The 25,297-nt window shown below is 29.3% G+C and overlaps 2 protein-coding genes across 2 annotated transcripts; both read right to left on the bottom strand.

The window, feature by feature from the left end:
- Window positions 1-1,581: 1,581 nt before the first annotated feature.
- Window positions 1,582-4,362, bottom strand: LOC132939600 (uncharacterized). The gene is made up of 2 exons (XM_061006860.1): window positions 4,204-4,362; window positions 1,582-2,408 (listed from the first exon to the last, which is right to left on the bottom strand). The coding sequence occupies exons 1-2, from the start codon at window positions 4,255-4,257 to the stop codon at window positions 1,659-1,661; spliced, it is 804 nt and encodes a 267-aa protein (XP_060862843.1). The 5' UTR covers window positions 4,258-4,362; the 3' UTR covers window positions 1,582-1,658.
- A 6,239-nt stretch (window positions 4,363-10,601) lies between these two features.
- LOC132938413 (ribosomal protein S6 kinase beta-2-like) lies at window positions 10,602-24,519 on the bottom strand. Its single transcript, XM_061005233.1, has 13 exons — window positions 23,860-24,519; window positions 16,826-16,869; window positions 16,192-16,450; window positions 15,915-16,048; window positions 14,926-14,988; window positions 14,192-14,320; window positions 14,022-14,112; window positions 13,840-13,956; window positions 13,475-13,606; window positions 13,297-13,410; window positions 12,815-13,069; window positions 12,360-12,742; window positions 10,602-12,291 (listed from the first exon to the last, which is right to left on the bottom strand). The coding sequence occupies exons 1-12, from the start codon at window positions 23,968-23,970 to the stop codon at window positions 12,368-12,370; spliced, it is 1,824 nt and encodes a 607-aa protein (XP_060861216.1). The 5' UTR covers window positions 23,971-24,519; the 3' UTR covers window positions 10,602-12,291; window positions 12,360-12,367.
- Window positions 24,520-25,297: the final 778 nt, after the last annotated feature.

The raw sequence follows: 25,297 nt of genomic DNA, 5'->3' as shown, positions 1-25,297 counted from the left end.
CCGGGGCCCAATTGATCCTTAATCCGGGCTTGTGACTGATATAATATAATATTATTATATCTTGATTTACGCATACATTATACGACCGACCACAAGCAAAGTAAAAATTGCATCCTAGGTATAGGTATTTACACGGTTACACAAATATGTATGTCAAAATAACGCCACTCGGTTTTATATGCGAGTACTCAATTTTTTTCGATTTTTGGTCGTCGTTTGCCTTTGCTTTTTGCATATACATAAAATCGCTTATGAATTATGTTTAAATGTTTGTCTCAGAAGTAATCGTAGATTTCCATATACCTCTATACGGCTCTAGTGCTCTACCCATGGGTGGACTGGCTAGGGTGGGGGTGGGCGATCCGCGCCTGGGTCCGGCGAAAATGTGGGTTGCTTGAACGAATTTGAGCTGATAACTTATAAATATTTTATTATTAGCCCAAAATTGAACCGAATTTTGTGTTTCCCTCGGAGCCAATTTGTATTCCCAGTCCGCTCCTGGATATACGATATAAGTAGCTACACATACATTACAATGAATTACTCCTCAATGACTCAATGACGAGGTACACTATAGGTACTAGAACTGTACAACTTTAGTCAGCAGAGCGGTTATATAATTTTCCCCTTTTTATACAATAGGTACAATATTTCCTCGAGGTTGTAAAAAAAGGTAATTTTTACTTTCTTGATTTTTAATCAAGTAAGAATGGTAATTGAAATGAAGAGAGTCTGAACTTTGAAAACTTCAAGAATTTGTGTTAAATAGGAAAATAATAAATATGTAACTCAGTAATGATAAGTAGGTAGGTAATTTAGCTAGCTATAATATAAAATATTAATGAGAGGGATTTGATATCACACTCAAGCGGTATAACCACTTGAATTCATAAAAACGTCGGCGTGAACTTTCCCAAAATATCTATTTTTTAACTTTTCTCTTAAACTATGATAGCTAGAAAGTTGGTTGATAACTCATTAAAAAGGAATGGGCGGCATTTTTCTTCGGACAAGTCACGGTGTCCGGAGAACAAGCGCCGCCATCCCCCACCCGGGCATGGCAGATACCTACGGGTGCCCACTTGAAAATCTGCCAAAAACTACACACACGTGTTTACCAACCAACAGTATCCTCCCCTACAAATAAACAAACACACGGCTAATGGCCATAGTTGCCGGGCTTAATGACCGATTAAAAAAAATAATAATAATAATAATAATAATCTATGTATACCTCCTAAAATCGTATGATTTAAAAAATAAATGGAGTTTATAATATTGTGATGTCAATAATATTATGTTCCATAATAGTTGTGTCGGTATTTTATTTACGATTGCAATAATAATTCCTGTAACAATAACACGCGTTTACAAAGCATAACACAAAACATAATATTATATGCATATCATTATATGAACGTCTCTTCTGCTCGGATATATAATATTATAATATCCTACGTACATACCACCTATATAATAGGATATAATTAATTTTTATGATATTATGCTTAGTCGTCACTTATACGCTCAAACATAATATATTATATATATAGTAGGTATACACATGCGCACAAACGATAATATTATTGTACAGCGTTCATTGACGCGACGACTTTATTTAATAACATTATTATACAATAATACATGCAGGCATCGCTCTACTTGCTGAACTTGGACGTGAACGACATGAGGCCCCTGGCCATACCACCGTTCATGTGCATTAGGCCGCCCAGGTTGAGCGTTTTGCGGAGCATGGCGAATCCCTTGACCAACATCCTGGGGTTGAAATTGATTTTTTTCACGATGCTAGTGATCGTGTCCAGGCCCCTGTTCACCTCGCCGCCGTCGACCATTTCGGTCAACAGCCGCAGGGCGTCCGTGCCCACATCCGACTGCATGCGGGACACGGTGCCGTACACCTCGTTGGCCACATCCTGGAAGCCCTGCATGGCATTCGGGCTGGTGACGGCGGTGGTGAGAGCGTTGCACGTCCGGATATGGGCGGCGGCCCGTTTACCGTCGTTAGTCACCTTGACCCGCCTCCTGAGCGCCCCGATCACTGACGACCAGAACACATCGTTGCTGAGCACGTTACTCAACGTGTTCCTCGCCGCCCTGGCGTTTAGCTTGCCGTACTCGGTGGCCCGGTTGATGTCCTCCAACGTGTTCCACAACATGTCCTTCACGGCGGCGAGGTGCGGGTACTTGGCTGGTGGCGGCGGCGGTGGCGGAGGCGGTGCTGGGGCCGCAGTCGGTGTCCTGGTCACCGTCCGCTTCGTCGACGTGGTCCGCCTCACCGGCGGCATCGCAGCCGCCCGGCCACCAGCGCCCGCCAACTGCGGGGCCGCCTCGTCATCGACCGGAGCTGCCGATGTCACTCTGCGGACTTTTACCACCGAAAACGCGTCCTGCAACACGAAAACGTCCGAATGGGTTACGAGATCCGAGCCCTAACGAATAAAATTCGGACTGGGACAGTCGTCGTTACAGCGGTTTGACGTAAAATACCAACATCACACAACGGCGAAACGTCGAGGCTCTGACGCAAATTTTATATGAATATAATATAATTTACACATACACGATATTCCGCTTTATATCATGCTTGGGCATATAGGCGCATGTGGGCGTACTGGGGTATGTTGATTTATGGAATTTACTATTTATCGTATCTGTGTTATATATAGATGGGTATCCGATCCCGGAGAGCAGACGTATACTCTTGAAATTGTGCTTATTATATGATGTAGGCGCATATATAGGTAGACACTCGTGTAAACTTGTGGGAGGCGTGACAGGATACGCAACAGTGTACGTGTACCTACACGGGTACATTTAATGGTGTAAGAAAAACTTATAAAAGCTAATATAGTAATGAATAATGGTTGATAATAAGATACCTCGTGAAATAAATCTTGCCTATGTTAATTAAAAAAAAATAAACAATATGCTTTAATGTTATTCAATAATCAGCTACATAGATTTTGAAGCCGCCTATAAAAATGCAGGCATTAGTATGAATATATTTAGTAATAATATAAAGATTATAGGTAGGTATAGTTATTTGTTTAATTATAATTGTTATGAGTACTAAATTTGGGTTTCTAGAAAATAACACAGTAACTATAAAAATAAATGCACTACTTATACAATATATAATATTATATATGTAGGTTATATAAGTACTTAAGTACCTACCTAGGTGGCTAGGTATAAGCACTCAAGCCCGGATTAAGGGGAGAGGAGTAAAGGGGGCACGGGGCCCATCTTTATCCCCAAAATATATTTTTTAACGTTTTAAAAAAAAAAACATTGTAGATAGTACCTATAGTAGGTAAATTATTATTAATAATTATGAAATAAAATTGTTCTCAATTTTATATCACGAAAAATTACTATAAATAAGGAACTATATTTGTCGACAATTTTGTTTTTTTTTTTTTTTCGAGCATTTTAAATTACGGATTTAACTATTTAAGTATATAAAAAGGTAATTATAAGAAAAAATTAGCTCTTGTAAATTAGGTATTTCAGTTAAAAGTATTAATGCATATTATACTAAGCTTTAGAGGACTAATAGGACTATAGTTAATAACTCAGCAAACCAAAATTGATCACTTGACTGTCAAAATGTTCAGAAAAAAAGCTTTACCAGAATCCATCAAAAAATGTAGTGGTTACCATTTGAAAAAATAAAGTGGATTTTATTATTGGTACAACTGCGTGTTTAAACATTTTGAAAATGTTACAAAAAAATTGCCTGTTAAGAATAAAGAAACACGTCTTTTTTGTTTTAACGAAATTCCATATCATCGATCCATAATTGTTGAAAAAAAACTCGCGTACAATGACATAAGATACACTCTGCATATTTTTTGTATAGTAAAAAATGATACAATAATATAAAGTCGTTAATATATGTAATGATACAATTATTTTGAAGTTAAAGTCGAAAGGGGGCCCACTATAAGTGTATGGTGTCCCGGGGCCCAATCGATCCTTAATCCGGGCTTGTAAGCACTGTCTGTACGATTATACTGCTGAATCACGAATATAGTATTACTGAATAATTTTCAATATAATATTATAAAGTCTGAAGATACCTATTACCAAATACCGGGTACCTATACTATAATATAGTCTTCACGTTTTATATATTTTATATTACATCGGCAATATCGATTTTATTTTATTTGAATTTACCTGTATGAAGCAAGAGCACAGCACGATCGCCAATATTTGGATGTAAGCCATCATTGAGCTTTTTTTGTATCACATTCGCTGGTTAGCACAAGTTCTGTATTTTTATACCCGAATACTGCGGCTTTTGCCGTACATGGTGGTTCGCGTGAACAATAGCCAACACCTGGCACGTTAAATACCGTAATTACTGCTGTGCTGTGGAAAATGTGTGAAAAATTCCGTATACGGGTAATCCGCGGTGCACATACGTTCACGTTTATATCTACAGGATGTCTCACGGGTCAGGTCAACACTCCAGACGCGTAGCCAGGCATGTTTAATTAAAAATTTTAACAAAACCTGACGGGGAGGGGCTATTCACACGTATAATATATTTTTGGATTGTACGCCCGAGGGAGGTGTTTTGACACCCAAACCCCCTCCCCCCCCGCATCATTATAGAATGTAGGTGCACGTGTGAGCTATAGTATGTTATAATATATATATACGATATATATACGATCCTCTAACCGGGGACGGATAACTGGCGGCTCGTCGCGTTATAAAATTTGTATTTTTAGAACGTTTATATAAGAAAATGAGCGAAAAAAGGTCTTTCGAAGAACGAGTTGTGGGACTAAAATGTTTGATACCAGCTTAACCTGATTTTGAATTTTGCTATAAAGGTAGGTACAACCCATTTTTCGTATAAATTCTCTTCGTAATAATAAAGATGATAACTGTACACAGTCTGGAGCTAATATAATATGATGTCGCTTAATGAAAATTACCTAATAGTTAAACTTTTTAAATATTATTGATAGTTGATACGCATACAAATATAATATAATAGGTTAAACAAGTTGCGTGTCTCGGCGATTTTCGAGAAAACGTTTGGGACCTGTTATTTTTTAATATATATATTGGAAAACCGAAAATGATTAAAAATAATAATTATTATACGTAACTATATAATTACTATGGTTTTACAAGTGTTAGTTTCCCAAATACTTAACATGCGTGTTGACAAAAACGGTAGACACCCTCTATATACACATCATCAACCGAAACGAAACGCGAAACCCCGTGAGGTATGAAAACCATCGATTACCTACATTGTTTACACTTACAAATTTGTTCATTATAATTATTTTTGTTAACTAAATTGTTTTTCGTAGTCATATAATATACTCATATTTATTTAAAACTGTAATTTTCAACGTGCAATTTACACATGCAAAAAAAATAACAAAATGTTATTTTATTTGTGGCAATAATATATTAATAGGTATATAAATATTAGATACCTACCTAGATATTTAAACAGTATTCAAAGGCGGGCATTTTGTTAAAAAAATCTAATTTTAACTTAATTTTAGTTGGTTAATTTTATAATTAACTTAAGAACTTAACTAGTTTAATTGACTGTTGACATAATTGAAATAATGTCACCTTTAGATTCTGAACGGATCAATTATGAATGTATTGATTTTACAATGATGTGTGTTTTTTTATTTTTATTTTTATTTTTATTTTTTTGTGTGTCTGTCATTACTTTTTAGGACAGTAAAAATGCTTAGATTTTCTTCAACAGTATCTTTTCCGATAGGAAAGTGAATCTAGTTGGTACTTTGGGGGGTCAAAAGTAAAAATTTCCCAGTAGTTTTCAAAAGCGCCGAGAAAATCAAAAGAAAAATTAAGGAAAAACTGGAATTTTTACGCAAAATCTGTTTTCGGGAATATCGATTTTGGTTTTTGGTGCAATTTCTGAACAAATTACCGTCGGTACATGACATTTTGACTGAATGTTTATATTAGCATTTTCTATACACCGTAACAATTTCCAAATATTTTGACTTATTTTGAGCTGTTTACGGACATTTTTAGTTTTTACATTTTTTTTCTATAAATATCAATGAAATTTTATTTGTTGATTAAAAAAGCTTGAAAATTTAATAGAAGACTCCTAGTTTCAAACAGATAAAAAAAAAGTGGGTAAGTGGATGTCGCTCTGCTGTACGGTAGGTTACAAGTGGGTCACTGTAATGGATGGTGTTAAATTTGAATTCAATGATATAATATCATTGTATAAGGAAAACGATTCTGAGCGAAAACGGTCAGTCAGCCTATGATATTACTAAATATATTTGATGATATTATTGTGAATAAAGTAATTTATATATTTACTTATTTACGTGGAACCTTGTTTTAAATTTTCAATCCTTAGCTACAAAAGTTGAAGATTTTATAAATTTTTAACCACAAAATAATTATTACATTTTAAATTTGATAAATTTTGTCAAAATTTGAACTTTAAATGCTTATAAAAAAAAATTGTGCCTATGTATTTTCAATATTTTTCAACTGCTATTGTAACAATATATCAGGAGCCTTGCATAAAATTTTCACGCTTTTCTACCCAACAAATAAAATTTTATTGATATTTATAGAAAAAAAAACTAAGAAATTTGAGAACTAACAATGCCCGTAAACAGTTTAAAAAGAGTCAAATTATTTTCAAAATGTTATGGTGTATAGAAAATGCTAATATAAACATTCAGTCAAAATTTCATGTACCTACGGTCATTTGTTTTAGAGTTGCACCAAAAGCCAAAATCGATTTTCTCGAAAACAGATTTTGCGTAAAAATTCCCGTTTTTCCTTAATTTTTCTTTTGTTTTTCATGTCGCTTTACTGTGCACTACTGGGAATTTCTACTTTTGACCCCCCCAAAGTGCCAACTAGATTAACTTTCCTATCAGAAAAGTTACTGTTGAAGAAAATCCAAGCACTTTTACTGTCCTAAAAGGTAATGACAGACACAAAAAAAAATAAAAAAAAAACACACATCAATGTAAAATAAATACTTTCATCGCTTCGCTCAGTCACAATTTTTTTTTTTTAGCATTTAAAGTTCAAATATTGACAAAATACGTAAAAATTACGAAAATTTGCAATTTATTTTGAGTTAGAAATTCATAAAAATTTTTTTTTTAAATCTAAGATTTTAAAATGTAATACAAGATTTCTCATAAATTTGACTCTTTTTGAGCTGTTTACGGACATTGTCAGTTTTAAATTTGTTTAGTTTTTTTTTCTATAAATATCAATAAAATTGTATTTGTTGGGTAAAAAAGCGTGAAAATTTAATGCAAGGCTTCTGATATATTGTTACAATAGCAGTTGATAAATATTAAAAATACATACCTAGGCACAGTTTTTTTTTTATAAGGATTTAAAGTTCGAATTTCGACAAAATTTATCAAATTTAAAATGTAATAATTATTTTTTAGTTAAAAATTATAAAATGTTCAACTTTTATAGCTAAGGATTAAAAATTTAAAACAAGGCTCCACGTAAATACGTTATATATAAATTACTTTATTCACAATAATATGCAAAATAAGTTAAACGTAAAGTATGAACATTGAACCTGTAAAAAAGTTCTTAATTTGTATAGGCACAATTTGTATTGGACACAGTTCGAAGTCATGAAACAATATTATTTACGTGCAGATGCCATCTCATGTTTTTATCGATTGTTAATCCTAGATATAGCTGGATATAGCTTGTATCCAGTACAAGACACTCTATAAATGGTTTTGATGTATAAATTCATTAAAATGGTTTTCATTTTCACAGTTGTGTATTTTTAAAAGATCAAAGTTACATTCGTCCCTATTAATCGAGAAGTTAAAGAAATTAGTTTTTATATAATTGAGTGTAAGTTTCCTCTGATTCAGGTAATATAACGCTTTTTTAAATCCACGAGTATCTTTGTTTAGCATGTCACCCCAAGTTATACCAGAAAAAAGTAAACAAGTGTCGTCTGCAGCATACGTTACAACTTGTAGCCCGTTGATATCTAAGTCACATTTACTATTTTTTATTAACATGGATTTGTACATTAATTGATTTGTTAATTGTTTCTACACTGATTATACACACCGTTGATACAAACATCAAACATAATATATACCTTATATAAGCATATATATTTAAAATTTTTGTTTACCAAAGCGGTATTCAAGAGTAAAATTTGTCCCCCTCCCCCCGTGGAATTGACCTGAAGACGCCCCTGCCTTTAGGCTATAACATTGTACGATGATTTTTGACGATCTGGGTACCTACTCAGTATTCACTATTCAATTCCATAGCTTTGCAGCTTGTCTGCAACTTTCATTATTTCGGGTGTAACATTTTACCATGTTCATCATTTTTAAAGGTAAATAAAATCCACGAGATCGATTAAACCATGTGATTGAGTGATTTATGTTTTGAATACATAACTACAATTCTTACGAAGTAAAAAGTTAATTTGCTTTAATATAGACAAAACGCATTTGCGCAGAATCGTTTTTTCTATGTTTTTAAGTAATCTTGGAGTAAAATCACCCATTACAAAAAAGATAATAATTTTTTAGAGGGAATGACATATCGATTTTATATTTTATTGTTTTTTGACTATGTATTTGACTTTCAAAATAAACAAAAAATTTTATAAATTTAAATGATGTTTAAATTGTTTTGAAACAACATTTAGACAAATCGAATTGTCATTCCCTCAAAAATATTATTCTCTATATCTTTTTTGTAATGGGTGATTTTACTCTAAGATTGCTTAGAAACATAGAAAAAACGATTCCACGCAAATGTGTTTTGTCTATGTTGCGCGTGGGCCAGAGAGAGAGAAAACAAATGGTGCGCTGACATGCTCTTAATAACAATGATTATAATAATAATAATAATTTATTTACGGAAATAAATTCCAAAAGGGGTGTGATGAATGAATATATGATACAATAATGTACAATATGCAATATATAACCTACTATAATATACAATAAAGGTACTATTACACAGCGTTTCTTAAAAACCCTCGGGCTCTGCGGAGATCACTTCAGGGTTCCGCGAAATATAAGTGTTTTATTTTTAAAATGTTAGTGCAGTTCAAAAGATGAATATCTTAAATTATCACAAAAGGCCGTGTTGGCACTTTTACCTTTTACTTATATGTGTGAAACGGGGTTCATAGGACTGCCCTATGTATCAACAAAAACAAAATACCGTAACGGACTTGAACATAATATGATAATACAACTTTCATCAATAAAGCCCAATATTAAGAATATTTGTAATGATAAAAAGCATTTTCACTCATCTCATTAAAATTAAAATTTAGAAGTCCTGTTATTGTCTATTATTATTTAAATATTTTTTGAATTAAATACAGAATAAGTATATACATATAATATAATTTTTTTTTTTTTATTAGGTAAAATAGAATATTTACAATCTGTAATATTTATATGCATACAATAAGTAAATTTGATAATATAATAAGAAATAACAACATGAATGGCATGAGGGGGGAGGCCCACCAGTGTGGATACCCTCTAGCTTGGGGGAATTATTATTTATTATATGAAATTATTATAATTTTTTATTTGCAAATAATCCATACATAAAATGTCACATTGAACTATTGAATCAAAGTAGGGGTTCTAATTGTCGAGCTGTAACAACTTATTGTTGTAAGCTACATAAAAAAAGCTAAAAAGCCAAAAATAAAAGTAGGGGTTCCATGATAAGAGTGGACATAAAAAAAGGTTCCAAGGATAAAAAAGTTTAAGAAACTCTGCTATAATGTATAGATATGTAATAGTAGAAGGGAACTTTTTCTCAATAACATTTAAAGCTTTTAACTATGATAATTAATTTGATAGTCATACAGTACCCTAATTGAAAATGTGGTGCAAATATTTTTTTTTATAAATTATCTTAATACCTTTATTAAGACCAATAATATTATGGTTTCCCTGTTACTATAAATTAAAATTGTTTTATAAATTTTTAAAAAAAAACCTACCTATTTAATTAAAAATAGCCATTTTATAGTTAATTTTGATTATTTTGGAAAAAATTTATTTATGAAATCTATTGAGTCTTTAAAGAATGTAAAGTATCAATATATCATAAGTCATGATACAACTTGGTTCATTAACCTCCCGTCACACGATAATGTATAATTATAAATTAATGTAATTATGTAGTGTTAATCAAAACACACCACACATATATTTTTGGTAAAAATTCAGACATTTTCAACCTTCCGATTGGGAAGTACTATTTAATAGTACTTGAATAGTTTTACACCGGATATACATTTTTGTCTTCCATTTTGCCTATGGTAGCCGGTCAGAACTCAGGGTTAATGTCTTAGGCTATCAACTAGTATATAGAAATTCGCAAGTAAAAAGGAACCAGTAACACATACTGATTAATATAATTATAATTCTGTAACAATTTACATAATAATGGTTCAATTTATTATCATTGACATTTTTTTAGCCAAAATAATAAGAAACAATAATAAAATGATGGTAAAAAAAAAACCATGTCTAATTTATAGAAATAACTTTTGTAATAAAAACAATCATTTATTATCAATAATTATACATTGGATCAATACCATTTTACTGGCATATTATGAAAATAGGCTACAGTACAGCCTTTTAAAGAAATCATATAATACTCATTATTAGTATATGATTCTCTACAATGAACACAGTAGTTTCGTTTCAAAATTCATTAAAATATCTGTACACTGAAATTAAACAACTTTAAGTATATGGTTTTTAATGCTGTATCATTTTTTATACATCATTTTCACATTAGTACATTTATATTTTATAATGTATGATTTGGTAAAAATATTAACATTAATAAAAAATATGGAGTTTGGAAAATCACAAAATTGAAAAGTATTAAAACTATGAGATATTTATAATTATTATTTTTAAAACAACAATAATATCAATTACTGTTGTCAAGATTATCTTTTAACCTTATCCCCCTTCCCTACGGATTATAAACTTGGTATAAATTAGATGAAACTACAATATAATATTCATTAATTGTTTGCAATTTTTCTAAAACACTCATCTCCAATTTCAAAACTCTAATTAATAATTATACATAAGTTTAGTTCACTAAAATAATATTAATGCCTGCACATAGCGTAGTAGAAAAAAAAAATAATATATTTTAGATTATAAAAGTAGCAATCTAATGTTTCATATTAGTACAAACATGTTTGTAATTTATTTATAATGTGTTTAATTAGATATTAGAAAAATATATATATAAATGTAATATTGCATGACTATAACAGTATGTATTATTAGTACATAATTATAATAATAAAATAGATTGTTGATAAATATTTAAAGTCTATTCAAGATATTAAGAACTATGGGTTGGTATTGCATAGATATTTTTCTATCAATACGGAGCTCAGTATTGATAGAAAATAACCTAACCCAACCTCACCTTGAGTTCAAAATGTTATTCTAATAACTGGTTTGAAAATTCTTTTGGAGCAAATATTACTAAATAATGGATTAATTTCATATAATTATCTAGTTTTCACTATTTACATTGTAATAGGCAAATACATCTACTTAAATAAAAATAATAACTAAAATAAAACACTCGATTAATAATTTAGCTAAATAACAATAACCTTAACATAATAAGATGATTAAACCAAATAAACAGAATATATTTCTAATATGGTAGAAAATAAAATGGTCACATTAATATCATAGTAATATTTAAAAAGAGAACTATTTCCTTGTCTGTCAAAAAAAAAAAATCAAAATATCGTGACCCCAACCACACATTTTTTTAATTGAATGTTATCCAAGATCAGATAAACCTTGGCTAATAATAATTTACACTTAATACACATAATATAATATATTAGAAATTAAAAAATTTCAAAAACTTATTGGAAAAAAACATTAACATTCAATTTAAATTGTAGTATAACTTAATTATAAAGTTAGAAAATTTCCTTTAACTTTGGAAATTATAACATTTATAACAATTATTGTAAATAACCTTACATATTATAAAATTTGTAAAAATTATCACTTTAAATCAAGCCAATGAATTACCGTTAAAAAAAAAAAGACTTTATAAAATTAGCTGATCCTTAAGGCCACAAGTTAAAAGTAGCCAAGATCTACCAGAAAATAGCATTATAACCAACAAGGTAACTATGATTGGTTTGGAAACAGGTCTCTTCTAAACACATTGATTACCCTATAATAAAAATGTCAAGTGTCAATAAATAATCAGTAAAAATTAAATTAAAAATAGCATTTGTTCACCTAATTAATTAAATTTGAGCCGGTATACTAGATGTGGAAGCAACTTCCATCATCTCATCTTGATTCTGATTAAGGAAATTACTACTGTTGACTGTTGTCAACACATGAGGTCTATATGGTTTCCTAGCAGAGTGATTGTTAAATGGTCGAGCACATGCATCAAACAACCTTGATTGGTCTATTTCTCTGTAATTTGTGGTGCTAGCTTGCACAATTCGGGGTTGATCTACTGGTACTGGATTGGACCTCGCTACATTTGGATACAGTGATGGTGAAGATGACTTATCGGTTTCCATTTCTTCATCAATTCTGGTAGCAGATAGCATAGTACATGTTGATGTAATTGGTTCATCACTGGATGGATTACAATTTTGTGGAATAGGCTGATTACACAAAAAAAAAAAAATGTATGAACATTTCTGTTAAAACGTGATTTTTTAAACACAAATAAGTACCCCTCTTTGAAATTGGTCAATGGGTCTTCTAGAGTCATATATTCCACCTTGAATCACAGGTGTGGGTCCTGATTTTTGTATTCTCGTTTCGAGTTTTGGTTTCTTTGGCATTACATTCTTATGGAAAATATCCTCGTCGTCCATTTGCTTTTCCATTTCTTCTGGTCTATAATGTTGATGTGCATTTAATGCATGTTCTCGACTTGTACTTGTGCCAAGAGTGTCTAATAATGATGGAGCTATATAAGTAAAACCCTGAAAAATAAATAAAAATAATATTGACAATGAAGAAGTAGATAAATATACATCAATAATAAATATTAGTAATACATTTTATCTATTTAATTACTACATGTTTAACTTCATAAAATAATTACATTTTTTATGGAAAAAGATTAATGTAAATGATAAATGTTACTACTATAATCAATAATATCAATACCACAATAAATTAATATTATAACAAAACAGTCAATATTTACATCAAATTTAAATTCATCATTATCATGTGGCATAAATGAATCTTCTACAGGTGAATCAACTGGAAGCTGATTGGTAAATCTGGAATCAAATTGTGTTGTGTCGTCTGCACCAGTCTAAATAATAATACCTTAATAAATATGCGTTCATATTGAAAAAGTAAATATGAATTGAGCTTACTAATTTTGGTTTATATGGAGCTTCACAACTACGGTTTATTATGTCTTTCCATACAATTTTTTGGAAAAAACGATGATTTTTTATGTCTTCTCCTTGGTTTATACCAGATCCCAGTCTATGGCTAACTTGTCTCTATCAATTTTAAAAACAACGTTTACTTAATTGCAATAAATTAAAATTATTATAAACAATGAATAATAAAATATTAACTATTATCCCTTTCAGGTAATTTTTTCTCAAAATTACTCTTTAATATTTTTTTTTATATAATATATTTAGCATTTTAAATAAAAGTAGGTATTGTACAAGATTATAATGAATTTGTATAATTAAATTAATTATAACAAATTTGTTTTTTTGCTTACTTTAAGTAGTTTTCTCATAAGATCTTTAGCTTCAGGTGATACATAAGGTGGCATGATAAGTTTCCCTCTAAGTATTTTTTCAATAGTTTTTTTTCTATTATCAGCACTAAAAGGGGGCTTGAAGGTAAAAACACATTTAAATTGTAATACTCATAATAATTAATTCAAACAATATTACTTACAGTTCCTGTTAACATGTCAAACATAAGAGCTCCAAGTGACCACCAATCAACTGGTTTTCCATGACCACTTCTAGTTAAAATTTCTGGTGCCCTGATATATATTGATACAAATTAATGTTTGTTTTTAGCTGAATTCTCATTCAATTTGATAAATGCTTAAAATTTCTTACATGTATTCAATAGTACCGCAAAATGTATGTGTCACGCTGACCCCATGAACATGTTCTTTACATAAACCAAAATCGGTCAGTTTTAAATGACCGTCTTGGTCTAATAATACATTTTCTGGTTTTAAATCTCTAAATACAAATACACGAAACTCAACGTAAGTCATAGTTAATACATTTTTATACAATGTTAGCATTCAAGTTTTGGAAAAATCTATTACCATGAATAGCTATTAAATATCACATTGCTTTTAGTAAACATTTAAGACATTTATAAATAAAAATCATAATTATTTTTATTTTATTTATATTTGAGACATAAAAAAAACCATATAGCTAAATACTAATTCAAGAAATCATGACCCAACAGAATATTGTATAAAATAGCAACTTTTTTCACTTGGACAATTTTTTTTTTTTTATTCTCATTTGTTATTTTTCTACTTATTAGCAAAATACTTTTAGGGACTTTGGGATGTATTGTGTTTTATAATAAAACCAACCAAGTCCCCATAAAAAATTACCAAAATTATTTAGTTATTTTGGATAAAAATAAAAAATATCCAAATGCCCTTAATGGCATTATGCCTCAAAACTATATGTATATGTATGTAAAACATTAGTTACATATTAAATATTTGAAAATTGAAAAATAATTTATAATTTATTAGATAAATGTAATAAATAAATAAATATACTTAAGAACGTTAACGAGATATTTCTGGATAAATTAATACCTGTAAACTATGCCTTGACTGTGTAAATGCTGTATTGCAATAATAATTTCTGCCAGATAAAAGCTGTAATATTAAAATTATAATGGTGTCAATACATAATAAGAAAATTATATGGGCTAATCATAAACAAACTTTTGTTCAATTAAATCAGTAGTTAACTGTGAAACCTTAAAAAAGTGCAAGGAATATTGTATTTTAATTTTAGAATAATATGAAATAAAAATATTTTATTTGCTAAAAGTTAAAAATTTGTTTATACAGAAAACAATAAAAAAAATTTTATTTTATTATTTATTTTTAACCTTTATAAATATTAATACAAATTTAAACAGAAAACACTTATCATTCAATGTTTTAGTATATTTCTTCTGCAGACTGCAGTAATCATTACCTATATATTTCTACATCACATACATTACTAGAGGTGGTTTGAAAGTATTATACTCAGTACCTACCCACCTTCCAACCCAACCACTTTAATGGAATTTGTAATAAAGTAACTGTTATCAGATGATCAAAATAGTTTTAAGCAGTTACTTTATTAATAATTAAAACCGTACATTGTGGTCAGTAAATGGTCAACATACCACCCACCTCATAATATATTAGTGGTTAAATGTTAAACTCAAATCGACTCTGGATACTATTATTTACTAATAGAACCGTATAAAAAATAAAAATGCAGCTCAAGGTTGATTTACTTCAGTAGGTCAATTTGGCATGGAATGACCTAAATAGGTATATGATAAAATATAATAATATCATTTATTACAAACACATTTAGTGTATACACTTGTCTTAATATGAACCATATTTAATATTATTACAATAAAATATAATATCGTGAAATCAATTTCTTATCAATAATAATAGTAACAGTTAAAATAATACTCTGTATTACTTTGTTGTAGAGGTTCGGGTTCCACAGTCACTACTACACAAATATTTGATAACAATAAATAACTAAAATAATAAACAATGTACAATACCATGCTGTGTCTTCTAAGAATATTCCTTCTCGTTCTAAATGCATGAAAAGTTCGCCACCACTTAAATATTCCAAAATAAGATAAAGTTTTCCATTTGTTTGAAATGCATAAAACAAACTGACTATAAACGGATGCTAAAAATATTAAAAAAATATTAATATATTAATTACATCCATATTTAAACATCAAAAACAAAATATCCAAGTATTGAGTATTTTGTAAATTGATTTGTGTACAGCCAAATAATAATATTGTATAAACAAAATTGAACTTGAACCTTTACAGCCTCGAGTATATTACGTTCTGCTTTCGTATGAGCCATATCCTTGGAATTCCTTACAATTGTGGCCTTACGTAAGACTTTCATGGCAAAAACTTGATTCGTATCATTACCAGTCCTCTTGCGAACCTGAAACACTTTTCCATAACCTCCTTTTCCTAATACTTTCAATATCTCGAAACAATCTGGAGTTAACTTTTCTTTGGTAAGGTTTACAGTTCTTTCTGATAACTTTAATGTTTCTACATCACTGGATCTATAATTTAAAAAACATATTTTTAATATTTTAGTTAAAAGATGTTCTGTTACTTATGAATTATATTATAAAATTAGTTAAGGATTAAACTAAATTCCAAAATTGAACAATTTGACTGATAACCTTTATATGTAAATGTTCTATGAACCATGAAATATATTTAACAATAATACATTATTACATTATAAGCAGGCTTGTGGGAATTCTCACATTTCTTTCACTAAGAATAATAATACCTAAATAACATATTTTGAATATACAAGCTATAATAGCATGTACACTAAATACATTTAAAAACAAATATAAACTGGATTATGGGATTAATTTTTTGAAAAGAAATATGTTAAATACCAAATACAAAAAAAATTGTCTTACTTTTCGTCATAATCATAAATGTTGGGTTCTTGATCATAACAGTCCTAAAAAATAACAAAAATTAAAAATATATCTTAAAATATTTATTATCTATATAATTTTCATAAGTTTAAATAGTATCAAATTTGTATTTTTCATTTGTTAGGTCATTCTGTTATACCCAGTATAGGTATGTAAATAAAGTATAAAGAAACAAATAAAATTAAACTCAGTTATTTTTTTTTATTTAAGAATTTAGGACACTAATTTAAAAATTTGAGATATCACTATTAAATTAAAACATTAGCTGTGGGTAAGGGCGTACTGAAAAGGTTCTTATTGGGTGACCAAAGTTGGTAGTTTGGCCAACTCTAAAATTGATCCGGGACAACTTTCTTTTGTTATCTTGTCAGAGCTGTTTATCATCAGGCTGTTAAAATGTTTTTATTATATAAGTAAATGACAATACTAATTATGAAAAAAAGTACCCATTACCATTAGTTATAAAAAGGTGGTCAAGTGGGAGTTACCTACTCGCTCTGACATACAGTAGGTGTCTAAATGGGTCACTATGATAATGTATTGGATGTGTTCAATTTGAATTCAACTATATAAAATCATTGTATACAAAATACGATTCTGAGCGAAGAAAGTCTGTCAGCCTACATTAATAAGTATATTTTATTATATTATTTCTATAACCTAATGTAATTTATTTTACTATTAGACATAAGTAATACAGTAGGTTGAATTAATTTTTCAGAAATAATTGCATTTGAAAACGTCAATGTGTATATAATACTTTTAATAATATACTTAAAAAGTTTCAAGTAGGTACTCATATTTATAAATTACAACAAAATAACCCAACTTATTATTTTTCATTTGGAAATTTAATTTCATCCAAGTTTGAACTCAAAAATTAAAAAAACTGTGCTTATATATTTTTTTAGAGTTTTTGGTAATAGTATGAACTTCTTTAGAGAAATCTTGTTTAAAATTTTTAATCCTTAGTCATTTTAATCAAATATTTTATAATTTTTGACTACAAAATAATTTGCATACTTTTGTGATTTTGTCAAAATTTAAACTTCAAAAGCTTAGAAATGAAACTGATTTATTTCCAATATTTTTTAATTAGTATGTGAACAATTTATGTGGAACTTTATTACATTATCAAATATTTGTTACTGACATTTATCGTAAAAAAAATTTAAATGTCATGTGTTCATAAATAGTTCAAAAAGAGTCAAAATAATTTGAAAATCTATTTTGTATGGAAAATTAAAAAATACCGGTTACTTAATATGTAGGAACCCAATATGTTCTCATAACACTAGTCTAGTATATTTTATTAATATTTCAAATGATGTAAAATGAAATAATATTAAATGATTGAGTCATAATATTAAGAAGAATGTTCAGTTGTTTTTGTTACATTATCTTGAAATTAATATGATATATGATATATTAATATAATTATTAATTACTATGAGCATTTAACATTGAATAAAATTACTTGTGAATAAATGTTTAACAATTAACTACATATTATTAAAAATAAACTGTTATACCTACAAAAAAGTAATATTGATAAAATAATATTATAGTAACTTTGAATAGTAACTTTATTAACATTATTACAATATACTTCTAAAGAAGTTACCTAATAAAAATAATTCGAAAACTATTATTTATTATGATTTGTAGGTACCTACCAAGTAAATTATTGTGAAAGATCTTTCTAAAACAATTTGCTATTCTATGTAAACTTTTCATAGGTGCCTAGTTAGTTTTCAACAGTAGTTAAAAGAAAATTTGAATAATTTTGATCATTGAAGTTTTTTATAAGTAAAATGTACGTTAATATTTTTTTATAGTAATTATTTAATTTAAAAATTTGACAGCTTTAATATAATAAATGTGTTTTATTTGTGTCTGTGTACACGAAAAGTAGTTGAAATAATGCTTTGATTTATAACTTCAGTATCTTGTTTGATGGGAAAGTGAATTTAGTTGGTGCTAGGGAGGTCAAAATTTAATTCCCAGTCATTCTCAAAAGTGTCAGGAAAAACATGAATTTTTATACAAAATCGATTTTGGTTTTTGGTGTAACTCTAAAACAAATGACCGTAGAAACATGAAATTTTTACTGGTTTTTTCTATTATAATTTATAATTTTCCGTACACGATAACATTTTCAATATATATTCATTTGTTTTGAACTGTTAATGGACATTTTCAGTTTCCAATTTTTTTTAATTTTTTTTTTTCTATGAATGTCAATAAAATTTTATTTTTTTTGGTAAAAAAGCTTAAAAATTTAATATAAAGCTCCTTATATATTATTACAATATCAGATGAAGAATATTAAAAATACAGTCACAATTTTTTTTTATAAGCATTTAAAGTTCAATTTTTGACAAAATACGTAAAAATCACGAAAATATGCAAATTTTTTTTGTTAGAAATTCATAGAAAGCTTAAAAATTTAATACAAGATTCCTCATAAGTTTGTCAAATTTTATAAAAAAAAATCTCTACTGGAAATTTTAATTAAATTTTTATGAGCGTTTGAAGTTTAAATGTTCACAGCATTGGATATTCACTCGATTGTCTTATTTAGTTGTTATTCAAAAACGACTAACTGTAGATACATACAAATTTCATTGAATGTTTATATTCCTATTTTCTATACACCACAAAATTTTGAAAATTCGTTGACTTGTTTTGAGCTGTTTATGGACAATTTTAAAATTAAATTTTTTAGTTGTTTTTCCATAAATATTAATAAAATGTTATTTGTTGTGCCAAAAATTGTGAAAATTTAATACAAGGCTCCTGATATATTGTTACTATTGGGAAGACAGATTAACACTGAGAGCGCTGTCGATACCTATCATACTGATGGTTAGGCGGGAGTCGGGAGATTGTATGTATTTTCCCGACATTTCGCATATATTTTCCTTTAAGTGAAGTATATTTGAATGTATTTTATAATATTAATAGAAATTGTACTTACCAACGTATACAGTTAGCTATAAAAGCGTATAAAGTTTTGATACCAAAATTAATTAAGAAGTATAAAAAGTAAAATAACCAATATAAAATCGTATAAAACTATATCAATACACCCCGAATCGGAAGGTACAAATTGTTTCCACCAGAGGACGTTTTGTTAATCTGTTTCCCCAATAGCAGTTAAATATATTATAAATACATAGGTACAATTTTTTTTTATAAACATTTAAAGTTCGATTTTTTACCACATTTAGGTATTAAATTTAAAATTTAAAAACGATTATGTAAATTGTATTTGTTAAAAATTTATAAAATGTTCAACTTTTAGAGCTAAGGATTGAAAACTTACAACAAGGTTCCAGGTAAGTAGGTTCTTCTGTAAGTTGTAACCAAATAATCTCAAAATTTTTTTTATAGTTATTTGATGTTCAAATTTGGAGGAAATTACATATTAAATAACCAAAAATAATAATTTTAGTTTTTTTGTTGTAGCTTACAATATTAATTCAACTTACCGGCTGCCGTATTAATAATAAGTAATAACAATATAAAATATCCACACTGACAAACCATCACCGCTCAGAATCGTTTTTCGTATACAATGATATTATATCATTGAATTCAAATTTGATACCATCCATTATACAGTGAACCACTTGTAACCTACTGCATAGCAGAGCGACATCCACTTACCCACCTTTTTTTAATTAATTTTTTGATTTTATTTAAGTACAATACACAGGTTCAACCAAGATCCTCCACTATTTTGCAGTTATAAATGAGAAAACATAAAAATCCAGAGGGGCCACTCTGTGTCTCTATCTAATAATATATCATTAACAGGAAAACAATATTTTACAATATAGGTACTAGGTACATATTCAAAATTAAAAGTATTTATTCAACTAGTAAAAAGACTGATTTACTATTTTAATATTCATATTTTATTAACACAGTGTGTATTACTGTACATATTATCTAGCTATTATATTTTATTTATAAAATATCAAATTATAAGTTTTAAGTACCTACCTAACATTACAAGGTACAAAATAATGTACAATATACAGATAAGTAAAAAAAATGTCAACAGTTCCTAATAGGTAATTGTAATTAAGTAAATTCAAGGTTAATAACTATAATAATAAGGTTACAATTCATATTGATAGTGTTTTAAATTTTTGATAATTGTTAACTAATCAGTAATCCATTCTCAAATTATTTAATACTATCCAAGTCCTACACTATGCCATCTAAGTGCAAAATAGATAGGATTCCTACCTATATTATATTATTTTGTTTAACAATCTTATCTTATATATTATTAAGAAGCTAGGTACCATTGTACCAACATAATATCTAAGTATACCTACTTTAAAAATGTATAGTATTACAATATGTCTGTATTTGACTTTGTTATCTATTGTACTATGACAATTCTAATGCCAATGAAATAAAGAAGTAACAACAGGGATAATAACTGTTATTCTGACTATTAGGTATATAATATTATGTTTAAAATTAAAAACTAAATATCTAATAAAAAAAACTAGCATAGGGTAGTACCTACCTAGTTTATAGATACCAATTTAAGGGGCCCAGTGCCAGTTTTCAACTTTTTCCGCAATTCTACCAAATTATAAAATTCAATATTATATTTTAGCTGCCACCTTAATTATAATATTTTTCCACTTATTTACTGTCCGATACCTATTTACGTGGAGGGGGGGGCACAATAAATCATTATAATGATAGGGTGTGTTAAATCGAAAAAAATGAATTCATGGGAATAATTCTCAGGCCTTGTAGAATTGTTGGGTTTTGATAACTATTTTTTTATCTGAAAAAAGACTTTCTACAAGCCGCATCAAACTCCGATTATTTATTATATTTCAAATAATGGTATAATATAATTTATAAAAAATCACTTAAAATTGTAATATTTTTAAAGAAATATTATAAAGTTTGAGATTAAAATGTTGAAAACAGAGTTCTATGCAACCTGTAAAATATTACCCTCTATTAGTTAAAAAAAAAAAAAGATCGAATTTGGTTAATTTTACAGAGCAGGATCATTATTCCTGTAGAGCATATTTTTGTGTGCAAAATTACAATGGCACCGGGCACCTTAAGGATAGAAGATTAAATAGTAACCCCGACCAAAACTTATATAAATAATAATATACGAAGAAAAATCTTGTTAATATAATAATAACAAATTTTATTGTAGTAGCTTGTATGTATAAATTAGAGTACAGAACACCTTCTATTATTTAGGTAAGTATATAGGTACTCTGGTATATACTAGATAGGTACAAGATATCTCCTTAAAACTTGTAAATTAAAAATTAAAAAAAAAATAACTGTTGATAATCTTAAAATGTTTTAATTAGAATCAGGATTAAAATTAAAGAATATAAACATTTTTCAATACATTTTGCCTCATTGAATATTCTCATTAAGAAAGTGTACCTACTTTTTTTAAAAATCTCATATTAAATTATCTTAGGTAAATCCACGGGTAAATCTAATGGTTTTTGTCTCGATTTTTGCAATGTTGGGAAAGAATAAAACTTAACAGGTGCATGCCCATTGAGTAAAATGGCATCAAGTATATAGTTTATACCTACTTTGCTTGGGTTAATAAAGATTTAACATACAACTGATAGGTATTAATTATAAATTGAACAATTAAGAAAGTTATGAAAATATTTTTTAAACATTATTAAAATGTATTTTGCCTTCATAGGTAAAATAAGAACTTACCAAAATATTTTATTATGCTTATAAATAGTCAATATTTATTGATATTTAATAAAAAAAAATGTATAAATGAAGTGTAAAAATTGTTTCAGGACACATAGGTATCATTTTATATGATACACCCAATTATAGTCTAGAAGTTACAAGTACAATCCTTCTCGCAACATCTTAACACTTCTAAATATTCATTTTTGACAAATAAATAAATTTGTAGTATACTATAATAATAACAAATATTATGTACTATACTATAATAATAATTAATATTATGTACTATAAAGTACAGTACAATCTGTACATAGCAGAATAATAAAAAACCAATATTGTTTCAGACAGATTACATTTTATTCTATATGTATCTTACTAACTACAAAGTCCTGAAAGGCCAATTTTTCTGACCTAAAGAAACTATAATATATAATACATAAATCTGTGTACCTACCTAGTATATATTTTATGTAATAAATAATAAATTAACTAAATTAATGAATTTAAAGTAGATTTTAATAAGTATCTAGGGACTTATAAATTTGATAAATTCACAAAATATTTAGGATAGAAATCTCTAAAGATCAATATTTGCAAGAACAAAAACAATATTTTACCTAATCTTTAGAATATTACAGAATGTGTTTTAAAAGTAGATACTTAAGTTAATTTTTTTTTAATAATCCTCAAAATAAAGTTGAAAGTAGGTATGTGTTTAAAGTTAAAATTACAACACAACAGCAATAGGCTAACTTTACAACATTAGAATATACTACCTACATACGTATCAAAATTATATTCAAATAAAGGCCTAACAATAGCAACTATATTTTATTAATGTATTTTCAGTTCTATTTAATTTGTCATAAGACAATAATATGTACACACAGTTCATGTTCATTTAAATCAAACAATTTCCATGTAAAAGGCACAAAGTGAGCTTAAGTAATGATCATTTGATGAGCATAAGGAAACTGAAATATCACGGGTCACAAACCAAGTGTGCACATAATTATTACAGTTGGTAGGTTATACTATTTACTAGTAGATCCACAAGTGGGAAACTGTGAGACCCAGTGCCTAATTGTTGATTGTCACCGTCAACACAGAGAAAAATAAACGGGTCCGAGAAGTCATACACCTATCCAGACACCTATCCTAAGCACAATATACAGAACTACTGACTCAGTAAACAGGCGGGGGTGTTTGTCGGTCAGCATCTCACAGGCGGCACCAACGAAATCGTGTCACACAACGTACCTATAACTGTTATTATATCTCACCTCTACGATTTCGAGTAATTCGTCGTCGGAATCGCTGTTGTTCTTCGGCCCGTTGACGGGATGAGCCTCGTTGTTTTGCAATTCCAAGTCGAAAACTACGACATCGGCCATGGCTTTTGGTGCGGAAGTGCGATTTTGCTATGGTATTTATATATCTTTTTCACGGTATCCGACGGTCTTGTTCGTACGCGTATTCAGTGGCGGCGCAGGCGACGGCGATGCTAATAATAATATTATGCCAAATATCAAATGCGCGGCGTTTGCAGAACGGACGGCATTGTACAATAATATTATAGCGCCGTCGGAGCGGTGAAACGATTTATTGGAACGAAACGCGAAGCCAAAACGAACGACAACAATGTCTGATACTATTATGTCTATGTATCTATAAATCACCTAAGGAAACATGTCCGATCGCGACATAATCGGCATACACTGAAACATACAGCCTTGTCATAGGTATTTAATAATGATATATATTTTTATTTTTTACAACAATAATAATAGTAATAGTTTATTATTATTATTATTATTATTACACACGACGGCCTACGACGACGATGATACCGTTTTACGCTCAGATCATTCACTCAACGTAGTCACTGGACGGCGGGCGCGCACACGTAGAATGTTTCCGATGAACGGGACGCGAGTAGAATCGTGTGTCGCAGGTGGGGTGGTAGAAGTGGTTCCGACGAAATTGTAGTAGTAGTAGTAGTAGTAGTAGTAGTATCACCACCACCGATTCTCAGCACATAGGTAGTACGACGTAGTATGGACAGTAGTCTGTAGTTGTAAGCAGTCAGTGGTAGTGGTGGTAGTAGTTGCGGTTGGCAATGGTGCACCGCGCGATGATAATATTATCATTATTGCAAAACCGCTGATGGCGATCTAGGCGGGGACGGATGGAGGGGGCGAGCAGGCTGGTTCAAGTACACCCTCACTCATGGTCCGCGATAATGGCAATCACAGAATATAGGCTCGGATCGGAATGCGCCGCGGAATGCGTACGTCCTGCTAAAACGACGCGACACGTGAGGTTAGCGAGTGGTTACTGATGGTTACCGAATGCCGTTATGTAACACTATAAGCGACCGCTATCGACCAATAACAGCCGCGGGCTGCCTCCTGCCGCTTATTCCGCGGTTATATCGAATTTTCGTATGCTGCATGACAGATCTATTTAACGTATACTGTATATTGTTATTGTATTCGATGGATGTTCTGATGTTGTTGAGATCGTACAATCGCATTTTTTTAATTATTTATTTCCGGTTTTCGTGATCAGAGTCGATTTTGTTTAGCTGTCCGGAGATTAGCCCTTGTAAGGACGTTTTCTGCCGGCCACGGTCAGCCTATATATTTCAAAGTTCAAAGTTTTTATTATAAATATTTTATTTTATATTTATATTAGGTACCAACAGCTATGAATAATTTA

This window comes from Metopolophium dirhodum, chromosome 2 (genome assembly GCF_019925205.1).
Source record: "Metopolophium dirhodum isolate CAU chromosome 2, ASM1992520v1, whole genome shotgun sequence".
NCBI lineage: Eukaryota > Metazoa > Arthropoda > Insecta > Hemiptera > Aphididae > Metopolophium > Metopolophium dirhodum.
The sequence above is the reverse complement of the archived record's forward strand: the minus strand, read 5'-3'. Positions and strand labels throughout refer to the sequence as shown.

Bases quoted from the DNA above. Each gene is read 5' to 3' on its own strand.
- LOC132939600 (XM_061006860.1), bottom strand. From the start codon at position 4,257: ATGATGGCTTACATCCAAATATTGGCGATCGTGCTGTGCTCTTGCTTC. The intron at 2,409-4,203 runs GTAAATTCAAAT...TTCGTGTTGCAG, and splicing joins TGTGCTCTTGCTTCATACAG to GACGCGTTTTCGGTGGTAAA.
- LOC132938413 (XM_061005233.1), bottom strand. From the start codon at position 23,970: ATGGCCGATGTCGTAGTTTTCGACTTGGAATTGCAAAACAACGAGGCT. The intron at 16,049-16,191 runs GTTCAAGTTCAA...TAATATTTTTAG, and splicing joins ATATACTCGAGGCTGTAAAG to CATCCGTTTATAGTCAGTTT. The intron at 14,321-14,925 runs GTATTAATTTAT...ATTTGTATTTAG, and splicing joins AGTCAAGGCATAGTTTACAG to AGATTTAAAACCAGAAAATG.